Source organism: Myotis yumanensis, unplaced genomic scaffold, assembly GCF_028538775.1.
Source record: "Myotis yumanensis isolate MYYU_CA2020_CCGP unplaced genomic scaffold, mMyoYum1.0.hap1 SCAF_8, whole genome shotgun sequence".
Lineage (NCBI taxonomy): Eukaryota > Metazoa > Chordata > Mammalia > Chiroptera > Vespertilionidae > Myotis > Myotis yumanensis.
Genome location: NW_027223759.1, coordinates 86,166,923 through 86,187,185, shown reverse-complemented (window position 1 = coordinate 86,187,185; position 20,263 = coordinate 86,166,923). Strand labels below are relative to the sequence as shown.

Here is a 20,263-nt window from a genome sequence, read left to right as displayed (position 1 = left end):
GTGTGCGCGCGCACACACACTTTCATTTGCGTGTGTGTGTGCGTGTACGTCTGTGTGTGCCTGTGCATGTTTTAAAGTTGGGCCTCTGGTCAGATGTGTTGGATCTGAGGGTTCCTTGGTTGAGGGAGGAGTTGGGAGCTGCTGGTTGAATCCAGCTGTTGTAGTTTGAGGAACTCGAGGCCTGAAGCATTAACTCACCAGGTCTCCATGGGGCCTGGCTGGCTGGGGTTTGGTGCCGCCCCAACCTCAGGTCACTGACTTTCTGACTGGCTGGTGCCCCTTCTCCCGCTGGGGCCACAGTGCCACATGCACTGCTACTGACTGTGGAGAAGGGCGAGGACGAGACCCTTCTCTGCTGCCCAGTAGCAGTTGTCTTTACATCTTTCGGCCACCTGACAGCATCAGTGACCCCTGTGGGCAGTGCAAGGAAGGAAGGGCCCAGGGCTGCCTCCTGCTCCCGCAGTGAGCACCCTGGGAGCTTGTTAGAGCTGCAGATTTCTGCAGCCTTCCTGCCTCCAGCCTCTACCCTTCCGTGGTTGTCACCGGACCTGGGGTGGATCCAGGAGTTCCGCACTTACATGAGTCCCCTAAGAGACTGAAACAGCCAGAAGGAACCGCAGCCGGCACCTTTTCACCCGTTGATTCCAGGGATGTGCCCACTGCAACCCAACCCATGGATCCGTGTGGGCAGGAGCACCCCCACGAGCAAGTCATTGCTTTCCTGGGTGGGGCGGGGCGGGTTGGGGAGAGATGAGCTCCTTGGAAAGCAGGCGCTTGCTCTATAGAAGCACCTCTTTCTGCCTCCTCAGTGTACCATGCCATCTTCTTGGAAGAACTGACCACCTTGGAGTTGATTGAGAAGATCGCCAACCTGTACAGCATCTCCCCACAGCACATCCACCGAGTCTACCGGCAGGGGCCCACGGGCATCCACGTGGTGGTCAGCAACGAGGTGAGCTTGCTGCCTGCCCTGGGAGGAGCAGCGGACTCTGCATCCTGTGGGGTCTGGGATGACTTTAGCCCAAAGACGGCCAACAGGTCTCACCGGCATGCCACAGGCTGCAGCCGCCACCTGGAGTGCTGGGAGGGAGAGAGCTCTGAAGCCACAACTGGCTCTGAATAGCTTTCAAGTATCCACTCCATTGCCTCACCCTCGGCCAGGTGCCATGCAGGAACTGGGAGCACAGTCGGCACCCCTGCCCTCAGGGTTCTTGCAGGGAAAGGTGTCAGGAGAAGGGTGCTCACCCAGGGCAGGCGGCAGGGCCCAGTGAGAAGTGAACTGGACGGGGGTTGGTGATGGGAAGAATATGGCTCAGTACGGAGGACCCCTCTGCTGAATAGGGAAGGTGCCACAGCCCTCCGGGGCTGGTCACAAGCAGCCCCTGGCAGGGGCACAGGTCTGATTCCACAGGCTGAGGAGGGCTGCTCACCGGGCTTGCTGACACATCGCGTTCCTCCAAGTTGTAGACTGGAGGCTGTTACGCCTGTTCTGTCCTGACCTTTCTTCTTAACACTGATGGTAAGGGTGCCAGCACTACTGGGTGCCGACTGCTCCCACTGCTGTCCCAAGTGCACTTGCAGTGACTCATTTGATTCTTTTTTAAAAAAATATATTTTTAAAAAATATATATTTTATTGATTTTTTTACAGAGAGGAAGGGAGAGGGATAGAGAGTTAGAAATATCGATGAGAGTGAAACATCGATCAGCTGCCTCCTGCACACCCCCTACTGGTGATATGCCCTTGATCGGAATTGAACTTGGGACCCTTGAGTCCGCAGGCCGATGCTCTATCCACTGAGCCAAACTGGTTAGGGCTGATTCTTTTTTACTTGAAAGAATCTTTATTGTTGAGTCCCCCTCTTACCTCCCCATTGTCCCCCTCCACCTGGTTCCCATCCCACCCTAGGCCTTCACCACCCTATTGTCTGTGTCCATAGGTAATGCATATATGCATATATGTTCTTTAGTTAATCTCTCTCCTCCGTCTTTCCTATGAGATTCGTTGGTCTATTCCATGTTTCCATGCCTCTAGTTCTATCTTATTCATCAGTTTATTTTGTTCATTAGATTCTTTGTTCATTTATTTTCATTTTTAGATTCAGTTGTTGATATATATGTATTTATTGCCACTTTATTTCTTATATATTTAAAAAGAATTTTTTAATTGATTTCAGAGAGGAAGAGAGAGGGAGAGAGAGATAGAAACATCAATGATGAGAGAGAATCATTGATTGTTTGCCTTCTGCACGCCCCCGCACCCCCCGTAGGGATTGAACCTGCAACCTGGGCATGTGCCCTGACTGGGAATTGAACCATGACCTCTTTGTTCATAGGTCGACTCTCAACCACTGAGCCACGCCCATTTGTTTATATTTTTTATCTTTCTTCTACTTCTTTTCCTTTTTCTTCTCCTTCTTCTTCAAGAATACCCTTCAAAATTTCATGTAATACTGATTTGATAGTGATGAACTCCTTTAGCTTTTTCTTGTCTGTGAAGCTCTTTAGCTATCCTTTAATTCTAAACGATGGCTTTGCTGGGTAGAGTATTCTTGGTTGTAGGTCCTTGCTATTCATCACTTTGAATATTTCTTGCCACTCCCTTCTGGCCTGCAAAGTTTCTGTTGAGAAATCAGCTGACAGTCATATGGGTGCTTCCTTGTAGATAACTGACTGCTTTTCTCTTGCTGTTTTTAAGATGCTCTTTATCTTTAACTTTTGGCATTTTAATTATGATGTGCTTTGGTGTGGGTCTCTTTGGGTTCCTCTTGTTTGGGGTTCTCTGCGCTTCCTGGACTTGTAAGTCTATTTCTTTCACCAGATAGGGGAAGTTTTCTGTCATTATTTCTTCAAATAGGTTTTCAATATTTTGCTCTCTCTGTTTTCTTTCTGGCACCCCCATAATGTGGATGTTGGTAGGCTTAACGTTGTCCCAGAGGCTCCGTACACTACCTTCATATTTTAGATTCTTTATGCTTTTTGCTCTTCTAATTGGGTGTTTTTTGCTGCCTCATATTCCAAATTGTTGATTTCATTCTCCACATTCTATGTTCTACTGTTGAAACCCTGTAAATTATTCTTTATTTCAGTTAGTGTATGCTGAATTTCTGACTGGTCCTTATTCATGTCTTTGAAGTTCTCACCTACATTCTTGAAAGTCTCAGTAAGTGCCTTAAAGCTCTCATTAAGATCCTGAGTATCCTTATAACCATTTTTTGAACTCTATATCTAGTACTTTGTTTGCTTACACTTCATTTAGTTGTTTTTCTGGAGATTTTTTTCTGTTTTATTTTCATTTGTAACATGTTTCTTTGTCTTCACATTTTGGCTGCTTCCCTGTGTTTGTTTCTGTGTATTGGGTAGAGCTGCTGTGTCTCCTGGAGTTGGTAGAGTGACCTTGTGGAGTAGGTGTCCTGTAGGCCCCAGTGGCTCAGCCTCCCCAGTCACCTGAGCTGGGCACTCTAGGTACGCCTCTGTGTGGGCTGTGTACACTGTCTTGTTGTAGTTGAGCCTTGATTTCTGTTGGTGTCACTGGGAGGAATTGACCTCCAGGCCAATTGGCTGTGAGGACCAGTTGGAAGAGCTGCTGTGCAGGAGATACCCCTATGGATTAGGACTTGCTTCAGTGGGGCCTTGGTGCTCACAGAATCTTCCCTTTGAATGTGTCATTCATGGATGTGTAGAGCTGAAATCTGATATGGTCTGAAGCTGTCTACTTGGTGCATGGCTCTGGAGCCTCCTGGGAGGTGCAAAGTCAGACACTGCCTGTGCCCTTCCTGGGGCCACTGGGCAGGAGCTACAGATTGATCTGCAGATGGCTGCTACTTGTGTTGGGCTTGGAAGTGCCCAGGGGAGGCCAAGCTGTGAAGCAAGGCAAGCTGCTGCTAATGCCAGGCCTGGGGCCACTTATCAGGAGGTATGGGGCACACTGACATCAGCTGCTACTTGTTTGAGAGATTTTAGGAAAGGCTGAAGCCTGAGCTAGGACAGGCTATTTATATGAAAAAGCCTGCTTCAAGCAGTTTGGGTGGGGCTGCAAATTGGGTGAGGGGAATCACCAGGGCGAAGTGAACAGTGTGAGCCAGGTTGATGGAGACTCAGATATGGTGCCTGCCAGTCAGCTCTGAGACTGGAGGGTGGGGTGTCAGGGAAGGGATGTGGTGGGTGGGGGATGGGGAGGTCTCAGCATAGGAACAGTGACCCCCGTGAGCATCCCTGTCTGGGAGAAAGCTGCCCCCAACTTCTTGCCCTGATGCCAGACAATCCAGTTCCTCCTGGATTCCCCCAAGCCGATGCCTCAGTGGGAATGAGTCCACGTAACTCTGTGTGTTGCGCCTTTAAGAGGAACTTCCTGGGTCTCCAGCAGCCTCTCTGAATGACTCATAGCCCACCTATGATGCATTATCCCATCTCACAGGTAGGAAACTGAGACAAGAGAGCAAATGCCCAGGTTGCACAGCTGGTAAGGGCTGGAGCCAGCGGGGGGGATCCCTGGTAGTCCAGCTGTAGAGCCCAAGCACTGAGCCAGTAGGCTATCCAACCTCTCCTAAATTGAACCCTTTAAAAAAATAGGCTGATGGGAGCAGGGCTGGAACCCTGATCCCCCTGCTCAGCCCCTGTAGACCCTGAGCCAGCTGTGGGAACTCTGAAAGCCTATGTAGAGGATTTTAGGGGAAATGGCCAGGAGTGGTTGCTGGGGACATAGAGAAAATGTGGCATTTGGAGTTGGACTGGTGTCCCCACCTGGAACGGGCTCCTAGTAGCTGAGCAACCTTGGGAAAATTTATTTAACCTCTTTGAGCCTCAGTTTCCACATCTGTAAAATGGGGATAATTATACCTATCGAGCAGGTAAGGATAAAACGAGGAAACTGTTAGGTACCGGAAGATGCTAAATAAGCAGTGGATGTTGTTGTTGACAGTGCTAGGCACTTGTTATTTTGGGGAGCAACTGATGGACAGATCCTTAAATTTGACGATGTATAAAATGTAAGGCTTTTAATGGTCTGTGTATATTTATTTCATAAATTGTCATTATTAGTAATAATCCTATACTTCAGAGCCCGATTTGTGGGTATCTCATCCTGGAGGTCCGTGAGGTGAGGTGAGGTGGTGTTCCTTCCTTTTTATTTAAAAAGCAATTCACAGAGTAAGCAGCCAGGCAGCGTGGAGCAGTAGAAGGCAGGTGTGAAAGGCCCTGGCTTCCCCGCTCTCTTCCTGCAGGAGTTTACTTGAGTGTGATGAGGTGCTGCTCGATAGTCTTATGCCAGTGGTGTTGAGTGCCTGAGCGTGTACTTCCGGTTCTCAAACGTGCACCCCACGTGCAGCTGTACATCCCTCTGCACTTTGCTGTTTGCGTCCCGAGGTCAGAATTCCTTCCATGTCATTATGTTCAAATCTAATGCAGTTATTCTTTTGCCCCATTTCACAGATAAAGAAAATGAAGCCCAGAGTCTCTGGCCTGAGAACTTAACTTTGGACTAGCCAGGAAGGTCAAACTGCCCTGAACAGTGGGTTGTTGTGGCGTGGAAAACTTGTTACTTTGCAATTCAGAATGAATTTCTTCTGTGAAGACAGAAGCCAAGAATGTATGGAACCCTTGCAATTTCCCTGGTCCCTGAAGGAAGGTCCTTCCCCAGCTTGCCCTGTGCCCCCAAGAGTAGGCAGTTAAGCAAGTGAAGCAGAGAACAGAACTCAAATGCCACCTCAGCTAAGTAGGCCATTCTTATTCCCCAAGTCTCCTTGCCTCTTAACCCCAAATCAATTGGAAACCTCTGGTTCTTAATTGTCCGGAGCACTGCAGGCAGTCTGGCCAGCCGCCGAGCGGCCCCTGGGGTGCAAGGGCACTTAATTAAATGAGGGAGTTACTGATTAAGCCCGTGTGGTCTCTGCCTCGGGCTTTGCATGCCCAAGTGGGTGGCTGCCAAGGGACCTCGCGGGAGCAGGCCGACAGTACAGAATAAATGTGCTTCACACATCATTAGGCCCTGCAGGGTGGGGCCGGGGTCTACAGGTGGGTGGGTTTGCAGGATTTGGGGCAGTAATCCAGACAGGCAATAAAATGTGGTTGCATTTTTTAAGTTGGAAAGGGTTTTGCTGTCGTATTGGCTAGTGTGTGAGTGTGGTGTATGTGTATTTTTAGAATTCTTTCCATTTATATAGTGGAATACAGCATGCGTATGCCAAGAGTATATGAAGTGTATGTGCACAGTTTCAAGAATAACCGAAGTACCCAGTACCTGCCCTGAGGTTAACACAGTGTTATGTTAGGAGCCCCTTTGTGAGCTCATTTCATATTCCTCTCCATCCCTCCACCTGCTGGTCTGAATTTTGTATTAATCATTCTCTTGTTCCTCCTCAATGTATTGTTGAATTTTGCCTATTTAAAAATTTCATATCTATATATATAAAAGCCTAAGTGACCGAACAACCAGAATGACCGGCCGACCAGTTGCTATGACATTCACTGACCACCAGGGGGCAGACGCACAATGCAGGAGCTGCCCCCTGATGGTCAGTGCGCTCCCATAGCCAACCTCCCACAGCCAGCCAACCTCCCCTGGTCCCTCCCCCTGGCCGGCAAACCCCGTGCACGAATTTCATGCACCGGGCCTCTAGTAAGTGGAATAATAGCGTGTGGTGTCTGTGACTTCCTTTTTCCCCACTTGATGTCTTTGAGGTGTGCTGCTGGAGGTCGTTGGCACTGCAGACAGCATGGGGCCGATTGGGGTTTGGGTGCCACACTGAACGTTCCTCGGCGCTCTGTGTGTGCGGTGCTCTGTGTGTGCGCGCAGTCCTCCAGTGTGTCTGCCTGGAGGGCAGATGTTCCAGGGTCATTCATGCTCACAGGCCCGTGGACAGTTCTGCAAAGCACTTGTACACAGTCACACCCAGCAGTCGTGATGCCAGCTTCCGTCAGTCTACATCCTGGTTATATTTTTATCATCGAAACAGCCCTATTTTACAGATAGGACATGAGACAGGAAGAAACTTGTCCAAAATCACAAGGTAGTTTATCAAAATGGGAACTCCGCAGAGTTTGCTGGTGAGGAATCTTCAATTCCTGCCACATTTTGAGATGCAGGGAGTGGCGCTTGTTTAGACAGGGGTGGGCAAAGGTAGGCTTACAGCTGCTCCCATTGTCCATGTAAGAAACGTCCAAACCTATAAGATTTTTTTATGAGTTTATTTGAGCCAAACTGACGACAGTTGCCAGGAAGCAAAATCTCAACAGTTTGAGAGAATGGCAGTTTTGCACGTTATTTTATTATATTTTTTATGGTTGTTGTCTCCCTCCCTGCCCCCAGTCTTTTTTAAAATACACTTTATAGCCGAAACCGGTTTGGCTCAGTGGATAGAGCATCGGCCTGCGGACTGAAAGGTCCCAGGTTCGATTCCGGTTAAGGGCGTGTACCTGGGTTGCGGGCACATCCCAGTAGGAGATGTGCAGGAAGCAGCTGATCGATGTTTCTCTCTCATCGATGTTTCTAACTCTCTCTATCTCTCTCCCTTCCTCTCTGTAAAAAATCAATAAAATATATTAAAAAAAAAATTAAAAAAAATAAAATAAAATACACTTTATATTTTTAGAGCAGTTTTAGGTTTATAGGAAAATTATGCAGAAGTGCAGAGAGTTCCCAACATATGCACAATTTCTTCTGTCCTTAGTGTGGTACATTTGTTATAATTGATGAGGCAATATTGTTATATTATTAACTAAAGTCCCTAGTTTACATTAGATGTCACTCTTGCTGCTGTACAGTTCTGTGGGTTTTGACAAATGCATGATGTCATGTACATTACACTCATGTACAATCACTTCACTGCCCCCAAAAGTGCCTTGTGTTCTACCTCTTCATCCCTCTTCCCCTCTCCTCGTCCCTTGAAACTCAGGCAATTATTGATAATTTTACTATCTAGATAGTTTTGCCTTTTTCAGAATGTTATATGGTTAGTATCATATAGTAAGTAGCCTTTTCAGACTGGCTTCTGACACTTAACAATGGGCATTTAAGGTTCCTCTTTGTCTTGTCATGGCTTGATAGTTCATTTCTTTTTATTGTAGAACTAGAGGCCCGGTGCACAAAAATTCGTGCACTGGTGAGGGCGGGGTGTCCCTCAGCCTCACTTGTGCCCTCTCACAGTCTGGGACCCCTCGGGAGATAACGACGTGCTGGCTTAGGCCTGCTCCCGGGTGGCAGAGGGCAGGCCCAATCCCTAGGTGCAGCCCCTGGTCGGGCTCAGAGCAGGGCCGATTGGGGGATTGGGGCACTGCCCCCTGTCACACTCAAGGCAGGGTCGATGGGGAGGTTGCCGCACCACCCCCGTCACACACAGAGCAGGGCCAATCAGGGGTTGGGGCGCTGCCCCCTGTCACGCACAGAGCAGGGCCCATCAGGGGGGTTGGGGCTCCATACCCTGTCACACACAGAGCAGGGCCCATCAGGGGTGTTGGGGCTCCGTACCCTGTCACACACAGAGCAGGGCCGATCAGGGGTTTGGGGAGCTCCCCCCTGTCACGCATAGAGTAGGGCTGATAGGGGAGTTGGGGCACCGCCCCCTGTCACACACACAGCAGGGCGGATCAGGGGGTTGGGGCACTCCCTCCGTCACACTCAGGGCAGGGCCGATGGGGAGGTTGCGGCTCCACCCCGTCACACACAGAGCAGGGCCCATGGGGGAATTGGGGCGCCGCACCCTGTCGCACACAGAGCAGGGCTGATCAGGGGGTTGGGAGCTCCCCTCTATCAGGCACAGAGCAGGGCCAATCAGGGGGTTGGGGCGCCTTCCCCTGTCATGAACAGAGCAGGGCAGATAGGGAGGTTGTGGCCACGCCCCCTGTCACACACAGAGCCGCAGGGTGATCAGGGGGTTTGGGCTCTGCCCCCTGTCACGCTGCTCCAGGGGCCAGGAGGCCTCGCAGCTCCGCTGATCCCAGTGCTGGGAGGCCTCGTGGCTCTGCTGATCCCGGTGCTAGGAGGCCTCGCTGTTCTGCTGATCCCAGTGCCAGGAGGCCTCGCTGCTCAGCTGATCCTGGTGCCAGGAGGCCTCACGGCTCTGCTGATTCCAGTGCTGGGAGGCATATTACCCTTTTACTATATAGGATAGAGGCCTGGTGCACGGGTGGGAGCTGGCTGGTTTGCCCTGAAGGGTGTCCTGGATCAGGGTGGGGGTCCCGCTTGGGTGCCTGGCCAGCCTGGATGAGGGGATGATGGCTGTTTGCAGCTGGTCACACCTCCTTCAGGGTAGGGGTCCCCACTGGGGTGCCTGGCCAGCCTGGGTGAGGGGATGATGGCTGTTTGCAGCTGGTCACACCCCCTTCAGGGTGGGCGTCCCCCCTAGGGTGCCTGGCCAGTCTGGGTGAGGGGCTGAGGGCTGTTTTCAGGCTGGCAGGCGACTGAAGCTCCAAACCTCTCCTTTTTTTCTTTTTTTTAATTCTTGGATTTATTTACCTTCTATGGCTGTCACTGGAACTGAGAGCCGGCTTTCTCTCTGAGGTTCGGCTCCAGCTCTGAGACCTCGGCTGCTGAAAGCAGGTACCTGGTTTGTTTGGGTTCTATAATCAAAACACTGTTTTAACTCCAGCTCTGAGGCCCGGCTTGCTGAAAGCAGGTTTCTGGGTTTTTTTTTTAGCTTCTATAATTGCAACAATGTTTTTTAAACTGCAAGCTCAGAGGCCGGCAGCGGCAGGCGGGGAACGTTGGCTTCCTCCGTCACTGAAGCAAGCAAGCCTCCTGTTTGCTTCAGCTGCCTGGCTGCCGGCCGCCATCTTGGTTGGCAGTTTATTTGCATATCTTGCTGATTAGCCAATGGGAAGGGTAGCGAAGTTATGGTTAATTACCATGTTTATTATTATATAGGATGATGCTCCCCTTTATGGATATACCACAGTTGGTTTATACATGTACCTATCAGGACATCTTATTTGCTTCCTGTTTTTGTTTTGAAGCCTTTATTGTTGAGTGTATTACAGGTGTCCCCCCTCTTTTTCCCCCCAGTGCCTCCCTCCACCCAGTTCCTGCCCCACCTCAGGCCTTCACCACCCTATTGTCTTTGTCATAGGTAATGCATATATGCATAGAACATTTTTGGTTATTCTCTTCCCATCCCCTTTTCCCCCTTCCCTCTGAAATTCGTCAGTCTGTTCCATGTTTCCATGCCTCTGTTCTATTTTATCCATCAGTTTATTTTGTTCACTCAATTTCTTGTTTGTTTATTTTGATTTAGATTCAGTTGTTGATATGTATATATTGCCACTTTGTTGTTCATATTTTTTATCTCTTCTCCTTCTTCTTCCTTCTTTCCCCTTTCTTCTTTCTTCTGTCTTCCTCTTCTAAATGCTGTTTAACATTTCATGTAATACTGGTTTGGTGGTGATGAACTCCTTTAACTTTTTCTTGTCTTTGAAACTCTATCTGACCTTCAATTCTAAATGATAGCTTTTCTGGGTAGAGTAATCTTGGTTGTAGGTCCTTGCTATTCATCATTTTGAATATTTCTTGCCACTCCCTTCTGGCCTGCAAACTTTCTGTTGAGAAATCAGCTGACAGTTGTATGGGCACCCCCTTGTAGGTAACTTATTGCTTTTCTCTTGATGCTTTTAAGATTGTTTCTGTCTTTAACCCTTGGCATTTTAATTATGATGTGTCTTGGTGTGAGTCTCTTTGGGTTCCTCTTGTTTGGGGTTCTCTGTGCTTCTTGGACTTGTAAGTCTATTTCCTTCACCAGGTAGGGAAGTTTTCTGTCATTATTTCTTCAAATAAGTTTTCAATATCTTGCTCTATCTCTTCTTCTGGCACCCCCATTATGCTAATGTTGGTATGCTTGACGTTGTCCCAGAGGCTCCTTATACTATTTTCATATTTTTGGATTCTTTATTCTTTTTGCTCTTCTGATTGGGTGTTTTTTCCTTCCTCATATTCGTTGATTTGATTCTCAGAATCCTCTACTACTGCATCCCTGTAAATTATTCTTTATTTCAGTTAATGTATGCTGAATTTCTTACTGGTCCTTTTTCATGTCTTTGAAATTCTCAGTAAGTCCCTTGAAGCTCCCATTAATTCCCTTGAAGCTCTCATTAAGATCCTTGAACAACCTTATAACCATTGTTGTGAACTCTGTATCCAGTAGTTTGCTTGCTTCCATTTCTTTCGTTTGTGACATGTTTCTTAGTCTCCATATTTTGGCTGCTTCCCTGTGTTTGTTTTTATGTATTAGGTTGAGCTGCTGTGTCTCCTGGAGTTGGTAGAGTGACCTTGTGGAGTAGTGTTCTGTAGGCCCCAGTGGCTCAACCTCCCCAGTCTTCTCAGCTGGGCACTCTAGGTGTGCCCCTGTGTGGGCTGTGAACACTGTCTTGTTGTAGTTGAGCTTTGATTGCTGTTGGTGTCACTGGAAGTACTTGACCCCCACACCAATTGGCTGTAAGGACCAGTGGCAACTACAGTGGAAGAGCTGCTGTGCAAGAGACACCTCTATGGAGCGGGACTTGCTTCAGTGGGGCTTTGGTGCACATGTGTCTTCCCCTTGAGTGTGTCACTTGTGAATGTGTAGAGTTGTGATCTGCTATGGTCTGAAGCTGTCCACTTGGTGCACTGGCTCTGAGGCCTCCCAGGAGTTGCAAAGTCAGCCACTGCCTGGGGCAAGAGCTGCAGAGAGATCTGCAGATGGCTACTACTTGTGTTGGGCTTGGAAGTGACCAAGCGCACCCAACTGTGAAGCAAGGCAGGCTGGTGCTAGTGCTGGGTCTTAATTATCTTATTGATGTCAGCTGCTTCTTATTTAAGAGACTTTAGGAAAGTCTGAAGCCTGAACCTGGACAGGCCATATATATATGGAAAAGCCAATGCAAACAGCTTCAGTGAGGCTGCAAATTGGATGGGGTATGGTCTCAGGGAATCATCAGGATGGAGCAAACAGTGTGAGCCAAGCTTATGGAAATTTTCTCTTTGAGCCAAGATGATGGCTGTCAGTCAGCTCTGGGATAGGGGAGGTCCCCATACAGGAATAATGACCCTCGTGAGTGCCCCCATCTGGAAGAAAGCCACCCTCGGGTTCTTGCCCCGATGCCAGACAATCCAGTTCCTTCCCTAATGTCTCACGTTCCTTTCAAGCCGCCACTCCAGTGTTGGAGCCCAGAGGGATGGAGTTTGGGTAAGTCCATGTGCTGGCCCTTTAAGAAGAAGTCCCTGGCACTCCAACTGCCTCCATGTCACTCAGCCACAATCCCCACTGGTTTTTACAGCCTGAAGTTATGGGGACTGCTTTTCCCAGCACTGGAACTCTGGGCTGGGGGGCTGGTATGTGGTTGGGACCCCTTGCTCCTCACAGGAGGCCTCCATAGCCATGATATCTCTCCCAATTAGAAAAACGCTACACATGGGTGTTGGCCCAGCCCTTTCTGTGCCTCCGTGTTTCCATCCCTCCTCTCAGTCTCGATGTGCTTTCTTCTTTACGTCTCTAGTTGTAGGGCTGCCATTCAGCCAGCTTTCAGGCTGTTCTGAATGATGGTTCTGTACTTTAATTGTAATTTTGATGTGGTTGTGGGAGGTGGTGAGCGCTGGCTTTTACCTACGCTACGATCGTGGTCCTCTGCACCTCTATTTTATACATTACAGTTAAAGGAGAAGGCGTAAGAGGGTTATATGAAGTTCATTGGTGATTGATTAGGGAGGCGGGAGAAGGCAAAGCAGAGAAATCTCTGGGATTGGGTGAAAAGTAAAAGGAATAGTCACTTCTTTTACATTGGTGGGTATAAGGTAATTAACAGTCAACAACTAACACAACAACAATGACAATGAAGGGATCTGTGGTCTCTGCTCTGGGGAGGCTGTGCTTTGAGGGCCCCGGAAAAAAGGAAATTACGTTGACATTCCAAAGGTATGTTATCAGGTATGTTATCCTAGATGCAAAACTAGATAGCAGACAGGCTCAGGTAAGGTGAAGACTGGCCTTTGTCAGGGAGCAATGCCAGCCTAGGGCATGATGCCCGCCATGACCTCTTGCAGTTGGGAAGTTTTCATTCAGACCGTCCTCTGCGGTCACTTCAGTCTCTGAGTCTGTAAGGCCTCACGCAGGCCTCCCCTAGCTTGTCAGGTTAGCAGGTGGCTCCTTTTTCATTCACGTTATGGAAAAAGACATGCAGGTTATGATTATTACAGTAGCTTTATTAACTACTAGAGGCCTGGTGCACGATCAGGGCTGGGGAGGGACGCGGGAGGTTGGCCAGCTGGGGAGGGACCGTGGGAGGGCTCCAGGGCGTGTCCAGCCCATCTCACTAAGTCCTGATCGGCTGGACCTCAGCAGCAAGCTAACCTACCAGTCAGAGTGCCTGCCCCCTGGTGGTCAGTGCACGTCATAGCGAGCGATTGAGTGGCCTTAGCATATCGTTAGCATATTAGGCTTTTATTTATATAGGACTGAGGCCCAATGCATGAAAATTTGTGCAAGAGTAGGCTTTTCTTCCCCTGGCTGCTGGCCCCGGCTTCGTCAGGAAGGATATCTGGAATGACGTCCGGTCTCATTAGCATATTACCCTTTATTATTATAGATGTGTTTCACATACTCAAACCTGTAAACCTACTGTTTGTTGCCCACTCCTGTACTTGGCCCTCCTAGGACTCACAATCAGAACCTGCTAATTACCCAGGTTTTTAAAGCACACTATTTTTTTTTATCTTTTGCTACTATATACATACAGGCTCCTGTATTGTGTCTGTGATAGGGGCTGGAAGACCCAGTAACTGGGAAACAGCAAAACAAAAGCAAGCAAAAATGTAGTCCGGGCTCTGGGCTCCTATCCCTGAGGCTTTCCTATTGAGCTCATGGTTGAAGGGACATGGTCTCTTTCTTGCCTTTCAGATGGTGCAGAATTTCCAGGATGAATCCTGTTTTGTCCTCAGCACCTTAAAAGGTAAAGCCCCCACCAGCTTTTTCAGCTTGGTTGAAGCATGATGGCTGCACCCCCAGGGTAACATGCTGAGAGAGGGGGGCTGCCTGCGCACTGTCCCCCTAGAGGATGTTACCTGGGGGCGTCCGGGGAAGGAGAAGCACAAACTTCCCGTGAAGCCTGGCCTGGCGGGTGAGGATCAGCGAGACTGGCCCCAGAGTCACTTCTGAAAGGGAAGTCCTGGCCAGACAGTGTGTTCCCCACAGACTCAGTGTCAGGTGGACAGAAGATGCGTTTGAGTTTTTCTAAACCTCGGGCTCTAGGAAAAGTGAGCATGGAATACAGCAGCTGGGTTGGGGACGCGGGGGCGGGGGTATGAATGGCCCTCCTGAGGAAGGAGTCGAGCTCCTGGGCCAGGAGAAGGAAAGGCAGTGAGTGTGTGGAGTCCATCAGAATGATGCTGCTTCGTGACGACCCTGAGGCCGTTCACCTGAGAAACAGTGTGTGCAGAGCCTCCTTGGATGTGGGTCTTTTGGTCCTTGGGCCCGGAGCAGAGATGGGAAGGCCCGTTGTCAGACAGATGGGAAGGCATGTGTGGAGGTATCTGCTTTTGTCAGTGCAGCCTGATTTTGTGGTCTCACCAACATTCGTGATGGGGCTTCTGTGGCGCCCTATTCCATGCCTCCCGTGACTGCCCCATGCCACGGCGCTGTGCCTTTCTTCCTGAAAAATGCCCAGTGTTTCCTTCTTGCAGCGGAAAGCAGTGATGGCTACCACATCATCCTGAAATGTGGCCTCTGAGCAGCACAGAGCGGCAGCTGCCTCCACCTCCCAGCCCCATGGACTCCCTTGGATGTAGGAATTCACCATCGGAAGCTGCAGCCTCCCTGGCCAGCTGCAGCTAGAAGGGAACTTGCTGATCTAAGAAAGCTGCACACCGGCAGCCAGCAGAAACCCATGCAGACCTCTGCATGCAGATCCCACCAGCAGAAACCCACGCAGACCTCTGCATGCAGATCCCACCAGCAGCCAGCAGAAACCCGCGCAGACCTCTGCATGCAGATCCCACCAGCAGCCAGCAGAAACCCATGCAGACTTCTGCATGCAGATCCCACCAGCAGAAACCCATACAGACCTCTGCATGCAGACCCCACCAGCAGCCAGCAGAAACCCATGCAGACTTCTGCATGCAGATCCCACCAGCAGAAACCCATGCAGACCTCTGCATGCAGATCCCACCAGCAGAAACCCATGCAGACCTCTGCATGCAGATCCCACCAGCAGAAACCCATGCAGACCTCTGCATGCAGATCCCACCAGCAGAAACCCATGCAGACCTCTGCATGCAGATCCCACCAGCAGAAACCCAAGCAGACCTCTGCATGCAGATCCCACCAGCAGAAACCCATGCAGACCTCTGCATGCAGATCCCACCAGCAGAAGCCCAAGCAGACCTCTGCATGCAGATCCCACCAGCAGAAACCCATGCAGACCTCTGCATGCAGATCCCACCAGCAGAAACCCAAGCAGACCTCTGCATGCAGATCCCACCAGCAGAAACCCAAGCAGACCTCTGCATGCAGATCCCACCAGCAGAAACCCATACAGACCTCTGCATGCAGATCCCACCAGTAGCCAGCAGAAACCCAAGCAGACCTCTGCATGCAGATCCCATCAGCAGCCAGCAGAAACCCATACAGACCTCTGCATGCAGATCCCATCAGCAGCCAGCAGAAACCCAAGCAGACCTCTGCATGCAGATCCCCCCGGCTCCTCTCTCCCTTGCTCTTGGCCTCCAGCTTTTGAATGGTTCCTTGGTCCTTTCCCCACACCTGCCTCTCTAAAGAGGCCAACAGCGGTGAGGGGGGCGTCTGGTCTGAAACGCCTTGCTCTCCTAGTTGGAGGCTAGTTCATGGCTGTCTTGGTGCCAATGTGCTGGTTCCTTCTGACCACTCCCCTGCCTCCAGGCAAAGCTCTGCCCCAACCTTCGCCTTCTTCTCTGGTAACTGGCTCCATGGCCAGGACTGCTGACTAGATGGGGGCGATTTGCCACCATCATCTGTCTTCGTGTTCACTTCCGTTCTCCATGGTCCTGGTGAGCATCTGTCTGTCCTGCTCTTGGGTGGATTGATGGGAGTGGGGTTCACTCCGTGCCTTCTTTCATTTTACCTTGTTCCTAAGGATCTGCTACTACAAAGCCCTGAGGTGGCGCACCTCTCTGTGTAGGTGGGCGGACACCACATGTGCGTGTGGGACCTGCCACACAGACCAAGGCCCGGGAGGGTGGGGAATGGGTAGAAAGGCTATTTTTAGGCTCATTCTCACGAGTGTAAAAGGGATGGGAACAAAATAACTCCTGTTGCGTTCCTGTGGTGTAATGTTATTTCTCAGCAGTCGTGGGTGAGGAGGACTAGGACAGTGGTCGGCAAACCACGGCTCACGAGCCACATGCAGCTCTTTGGCCCAGTCAGTGTGGCTCTTCCACAGAATACCGGCTCTTCCACAAAATACCGGCTCTTCCACAAAATACCGACTTCTGCGCATGGGCCACGAAGTTTCAATTGCACTGTACGTGCATGCCCGCACGTGGTATTTTGTGGAAGAGCCACACTGAAGGGGCCAAAGAGCTGCATGTGGCTCGCGAGCTGCTATTTGCCGATCACGGGACTAGGACATGATCATCCCATTGTGTGATCAGGTGACCTTGGCCGTCACAATACCTAGCCCTCTTGAGTGCCTCACCAAATCCATTTAGAGAAGACTCGGCTGCCTGCTGCCAAACCTGCCGAGTTCCCTGAGGATATTGTGTTTTCTGTGAGGGCCCCTCACAGGAAATGCTGATCTTTTTTCATTAGTAGGGGATGTGGTTAGAGCGTTTTCCCCGAGTTGCTGTGATCAGATCACCTTTTTTAGTGGCGTCGGAGGAAATTTGAATATCAGTAACTGGAGCACTAAGGAATTCCTCTTTGTCTTGCCTCTGTTTCCTGGGATCCAGTAATTAATGCTGGCCCAGGGCTTCAACTCATTGCTAGTTTAGGTTGAACCTATGGCCGACTGAGCAGGATTTTACAGCTTCTGGAGTAGAGCTTTTGGGACATAGTGCTGCGTCAGAGGTGGTCAGAACTGGGGGGAGCCTGGTTTACAGATGGGGAAACTGAAGCCCGGGGGGCAAAGCCACCTCCTGATAACACACAGTGACAGGGGGTGACGCACATTTATCTACAAGCCAGGGCATTTGGAGAGTGAATGGGATGTAATAATAATTATGTTGGCACAGCAGGTGTGGCACTCCTACAGCGTAAAGACAGGTTCCTGCTTCCTTTTCCTTTTTTGGGGGGAAGAAGGAGCCAATAACAGCTTTATTGAGATGCAATTCACTTACCATACAGTGTACAATTAAATGGTTTTTGGTAAGTTCACAGAATGACCATAATCAATTTTAGAACATTTTCATCACCCTCCCCCCGAAAGAAACCCTGTACCCTTTAGCAGTCACATTCCCGCTTTTCTCCTACCTCCCTGGTCCGGGGCAGCGTTACTTTTTATAGAGCTTCGCCTACTTGGGGCATTTTATACATAGATGGCATCAGACAATATGTGGTCTTTTGTGACTAGCTTCTTCGACTTAGCATATTGCTTTCTAGGGTCATCCATATTGAACATGTATCAGTACTTTAGTCCCTTTTTTAGCTGAGTCATAGTTCATTCAATGGACAGACTGCATTTTGTTTATCCATTTATCACTTGATGGGTGTTTGAGTTGTTTCTACTTTTTGGCTGTTATGAAAAATGCTACTATAAACATACTTGTACAAGTTTTATGTACACACATTTTTATTTTTCTTGGGAATATACATCGGAGTTGAGTTGCTGGGTGATGTAGTAACTATGTTTAGCTTTTTGAGTAACTGCTGGACTGTTTTCCAGAGCAGCTCAGCGTTTTCCCATCAGCGGTGGGTGAGGGTTCTGCTTTCTCCACACACTTGCTATCGTATGAGTCTTTTTTTTTTTTTAAATATATATATTTTATTGATTTTTTACAGAGAGGAAGGGAGAGGGATAGAGAGTTAGAAACATCGATGAGAGAGAAACATCGATCAGCTGCCTCTTGCACACCCCCTACTGGGGATGTGCCCGCAACCAAGGTACATGCCCTTGACCGGAATCGAACCCGGGACCCTTGAGTCCACAGGCCGACGCTCTATCCACTGAGCCAAACTGGTTAGGGCTGCATGAGTCTTTTTGATGAGAGCATCCTAGTGGGTGTGAAGTGATCTCATTGTGGTTTTGATTTCATTTCCCTGATGGCTAATGATGTTGAGCATTTTTTTTCATGTGCTTATTGGCTATTTGTATATCTTCTTTGGAGAAATGTTTATCCTTTGCCCATTTGTAATTGGTTTATTTGTCTTTTTATTATTGAGTTATATGAGTGCTTTGCATATTCTAGATACAGGTCCTTTATCAAATATATGATTTGGAAAATTTTCTCCCATCCTGTGGGTTGTCTTCACTTCCTTGATGTTGTTCTTTTAATTTGATGAAATGCAAGACTACCCGTTTTTTCTTTTCTTTTTTAAAAAATTGATTTTAAAGAGAAAAGAATGGACAGAGAGAGAGAGAAAGAGAGAGAGAAACAGTGATTTGTTGTTCCACTTATTTATGCATTTATTGGTTTTCTTGTATGTGCCTGATCGGGGACCGAGCCTGCAACCTTGGCATATCAGGACAACAGCTGAACTACCCGGCCAGGGCCTATCCATTTGTTCTTTAATTGTTTGTGCTTTTGGTGTCGAATTTAAGAAACCATTGCCTAATCCAAGGTCAAGAAGATTTATGTTTATTTTTCCTTCTAAGAAGTCTTATTGTTTAGTTTTCACGATGATCTTTGATTCATTTTGAGCTAGTTTTTGTGCAGGTGTAGCTAGTTTTGGTGCACTTCACAGATGCTACGTTTTTTACAAATTGAAGGCAAGACCCTCCACCAGCAAAACTCCTATGACTTGCTTTCTTATGATACCAGCTTTCTTGCAGTGGCCTGGAGCCAACCCACAGTGCCCCTGAGGGATGCCTACAGACGGCATGGGGTAGGGGCCTAACTTTGTTCTTTTGTGTGTGGTTGTCCAGTTAGTTGTCCAGCACCAGTTGTAGAAAAGGCTACTAGAATTCCCGTGGATTCATTGCCATGGCACTCTTGCTAAGGCCCCTGGTTCACACCTGATCCTTTTTTTTTTTTTTAAGGATGTGAGGTTGTCATTGGAAAGCTCACCTTTTCTCTTTTGCAACTGGCTTTGTGTTCTCTTTCTGCTGTCTCCCCCTTGACCTGTCTCAGCAACACTGGGTCATATCACTGTCTGATGTTCTGCAACCTTTCTTGGAGCACGTTCTAACATTACACACTGTTCCCCGGGAAAGGTCAGTACCAGTCTTTTTTTTTTTTTCTTTTTTCTTTTTGAGGAAACTGAGTCACATAGAACTGGAATAACTTGCCTACGTTTACACGGAACCAGACTAGACCTTTGGTCTTCTAACTTCCAGCCTTTCAAGGTGGTGTCAGCACTGCCTAAGTGGTGTTCCTACCCAGGCCAAGTGACGGCAGGCTAAATTTTAATTCTAAAAGATGGCAGGCTAATATTTTTTATTTCTTAATTCCAAAGGAAGGCCTAATAAAGATCTATTACCTTAAGTGTGCTGTTAGTAGAATCTTTCATTCTGTGAAATGCCCACTGCTGTCTGTGCTCCTAATGGTTACAGTTAAATCTTGTGGCTCACAAGCAAGTAGGAAATAAGAAATACCAAAAAGAATATGCATAGTGACTTGGCATCGGACGGTTTAGCCACCTCATTCAGCAGCTTGTCCTTTCCATCAGTCAGATGAGCCAAAGCTGTCGGTTTTATTTTTATTTTATGAAGTAAAACGCTTGGGCACTGTCTTTCCTGAGCTCCGGTCCAGCCCTGGGCCCGCTGGGCGGAGCCTCCCAGGGCCCCACGCGTCCTAGGCAGAGGCTCCTGCTGGGCAGGGGCAGTTTTGAAAGGTGACCCCCGAGGGAGAAAGAGTCCTGCGCTCTGGCCAATAACTCGAACCCAGACCCCAAGCCACGCTCTTGACTCTCAGGCCGTGGCTTCTCAGGACTGAGCAAGTCTCTGTTTGTGAGGTTGTTTCCCAGCAGAGGCGTTCGAGGGGGAGCGGCAGGGTTTGCTGGGGGGAGGGGCTTTGTGCCCTTGGGAAAAGCAGGACGGCGGGAATCTGAGGTCCAGGCTTCGGGTCCTACTCAAAGGGCAGGCATTGCCCTGGCGACCGCCAGGCCGCCTCGGCCCCTGGGGAAGAGCTGTTGCTCTAGGTTTGGGGCTTCACGGGGAGAGATTGGAGCTGGCTAAGT

General features: G+C 49.1%; 1 protein-coding gene across 5 annotated transcripts in view; it reads left to right on the top strand.

The window, feature by feature from the left end:
* Window positions 1-19,569, top strand: part of TFCP2L1 (transcription factor CP2 like 1) — a 67,103-nt gene extending 47,534 nt beyond the window's left edge. For 3 of the 5 annotated variants that reach the window (XM_070423152.1, XM_070423151.1, XM_070423153.1), the window contains exons 13-15: window positions 810-952; window positions 13,856-13,907; window positions 14,638-19,569. In XM_070423152.1, the coding sequence (XP_070279253.1) occupies window positions 810-952; window positions 13,856-13,907; window positions 14,638-14,684 (242 nt within the window). In that variant the 3' untranslated portion in view covers window positions 14,685-19,569. Of the gene's footprint in view, window positions 1-809; window positions 953-3,088; window positions 3,163-5,429; window positions 6,079-13,855; window positions 13,908-14,637 lie in introns of those variants that run through there. The other 2 variants (XM_070423154.1, XM_070423155.1) reach the window with 2 other exon arrangements.
* The last annotated feature ends 694 nt before the right edge of the window (window positions 19,570-20,263 follow it).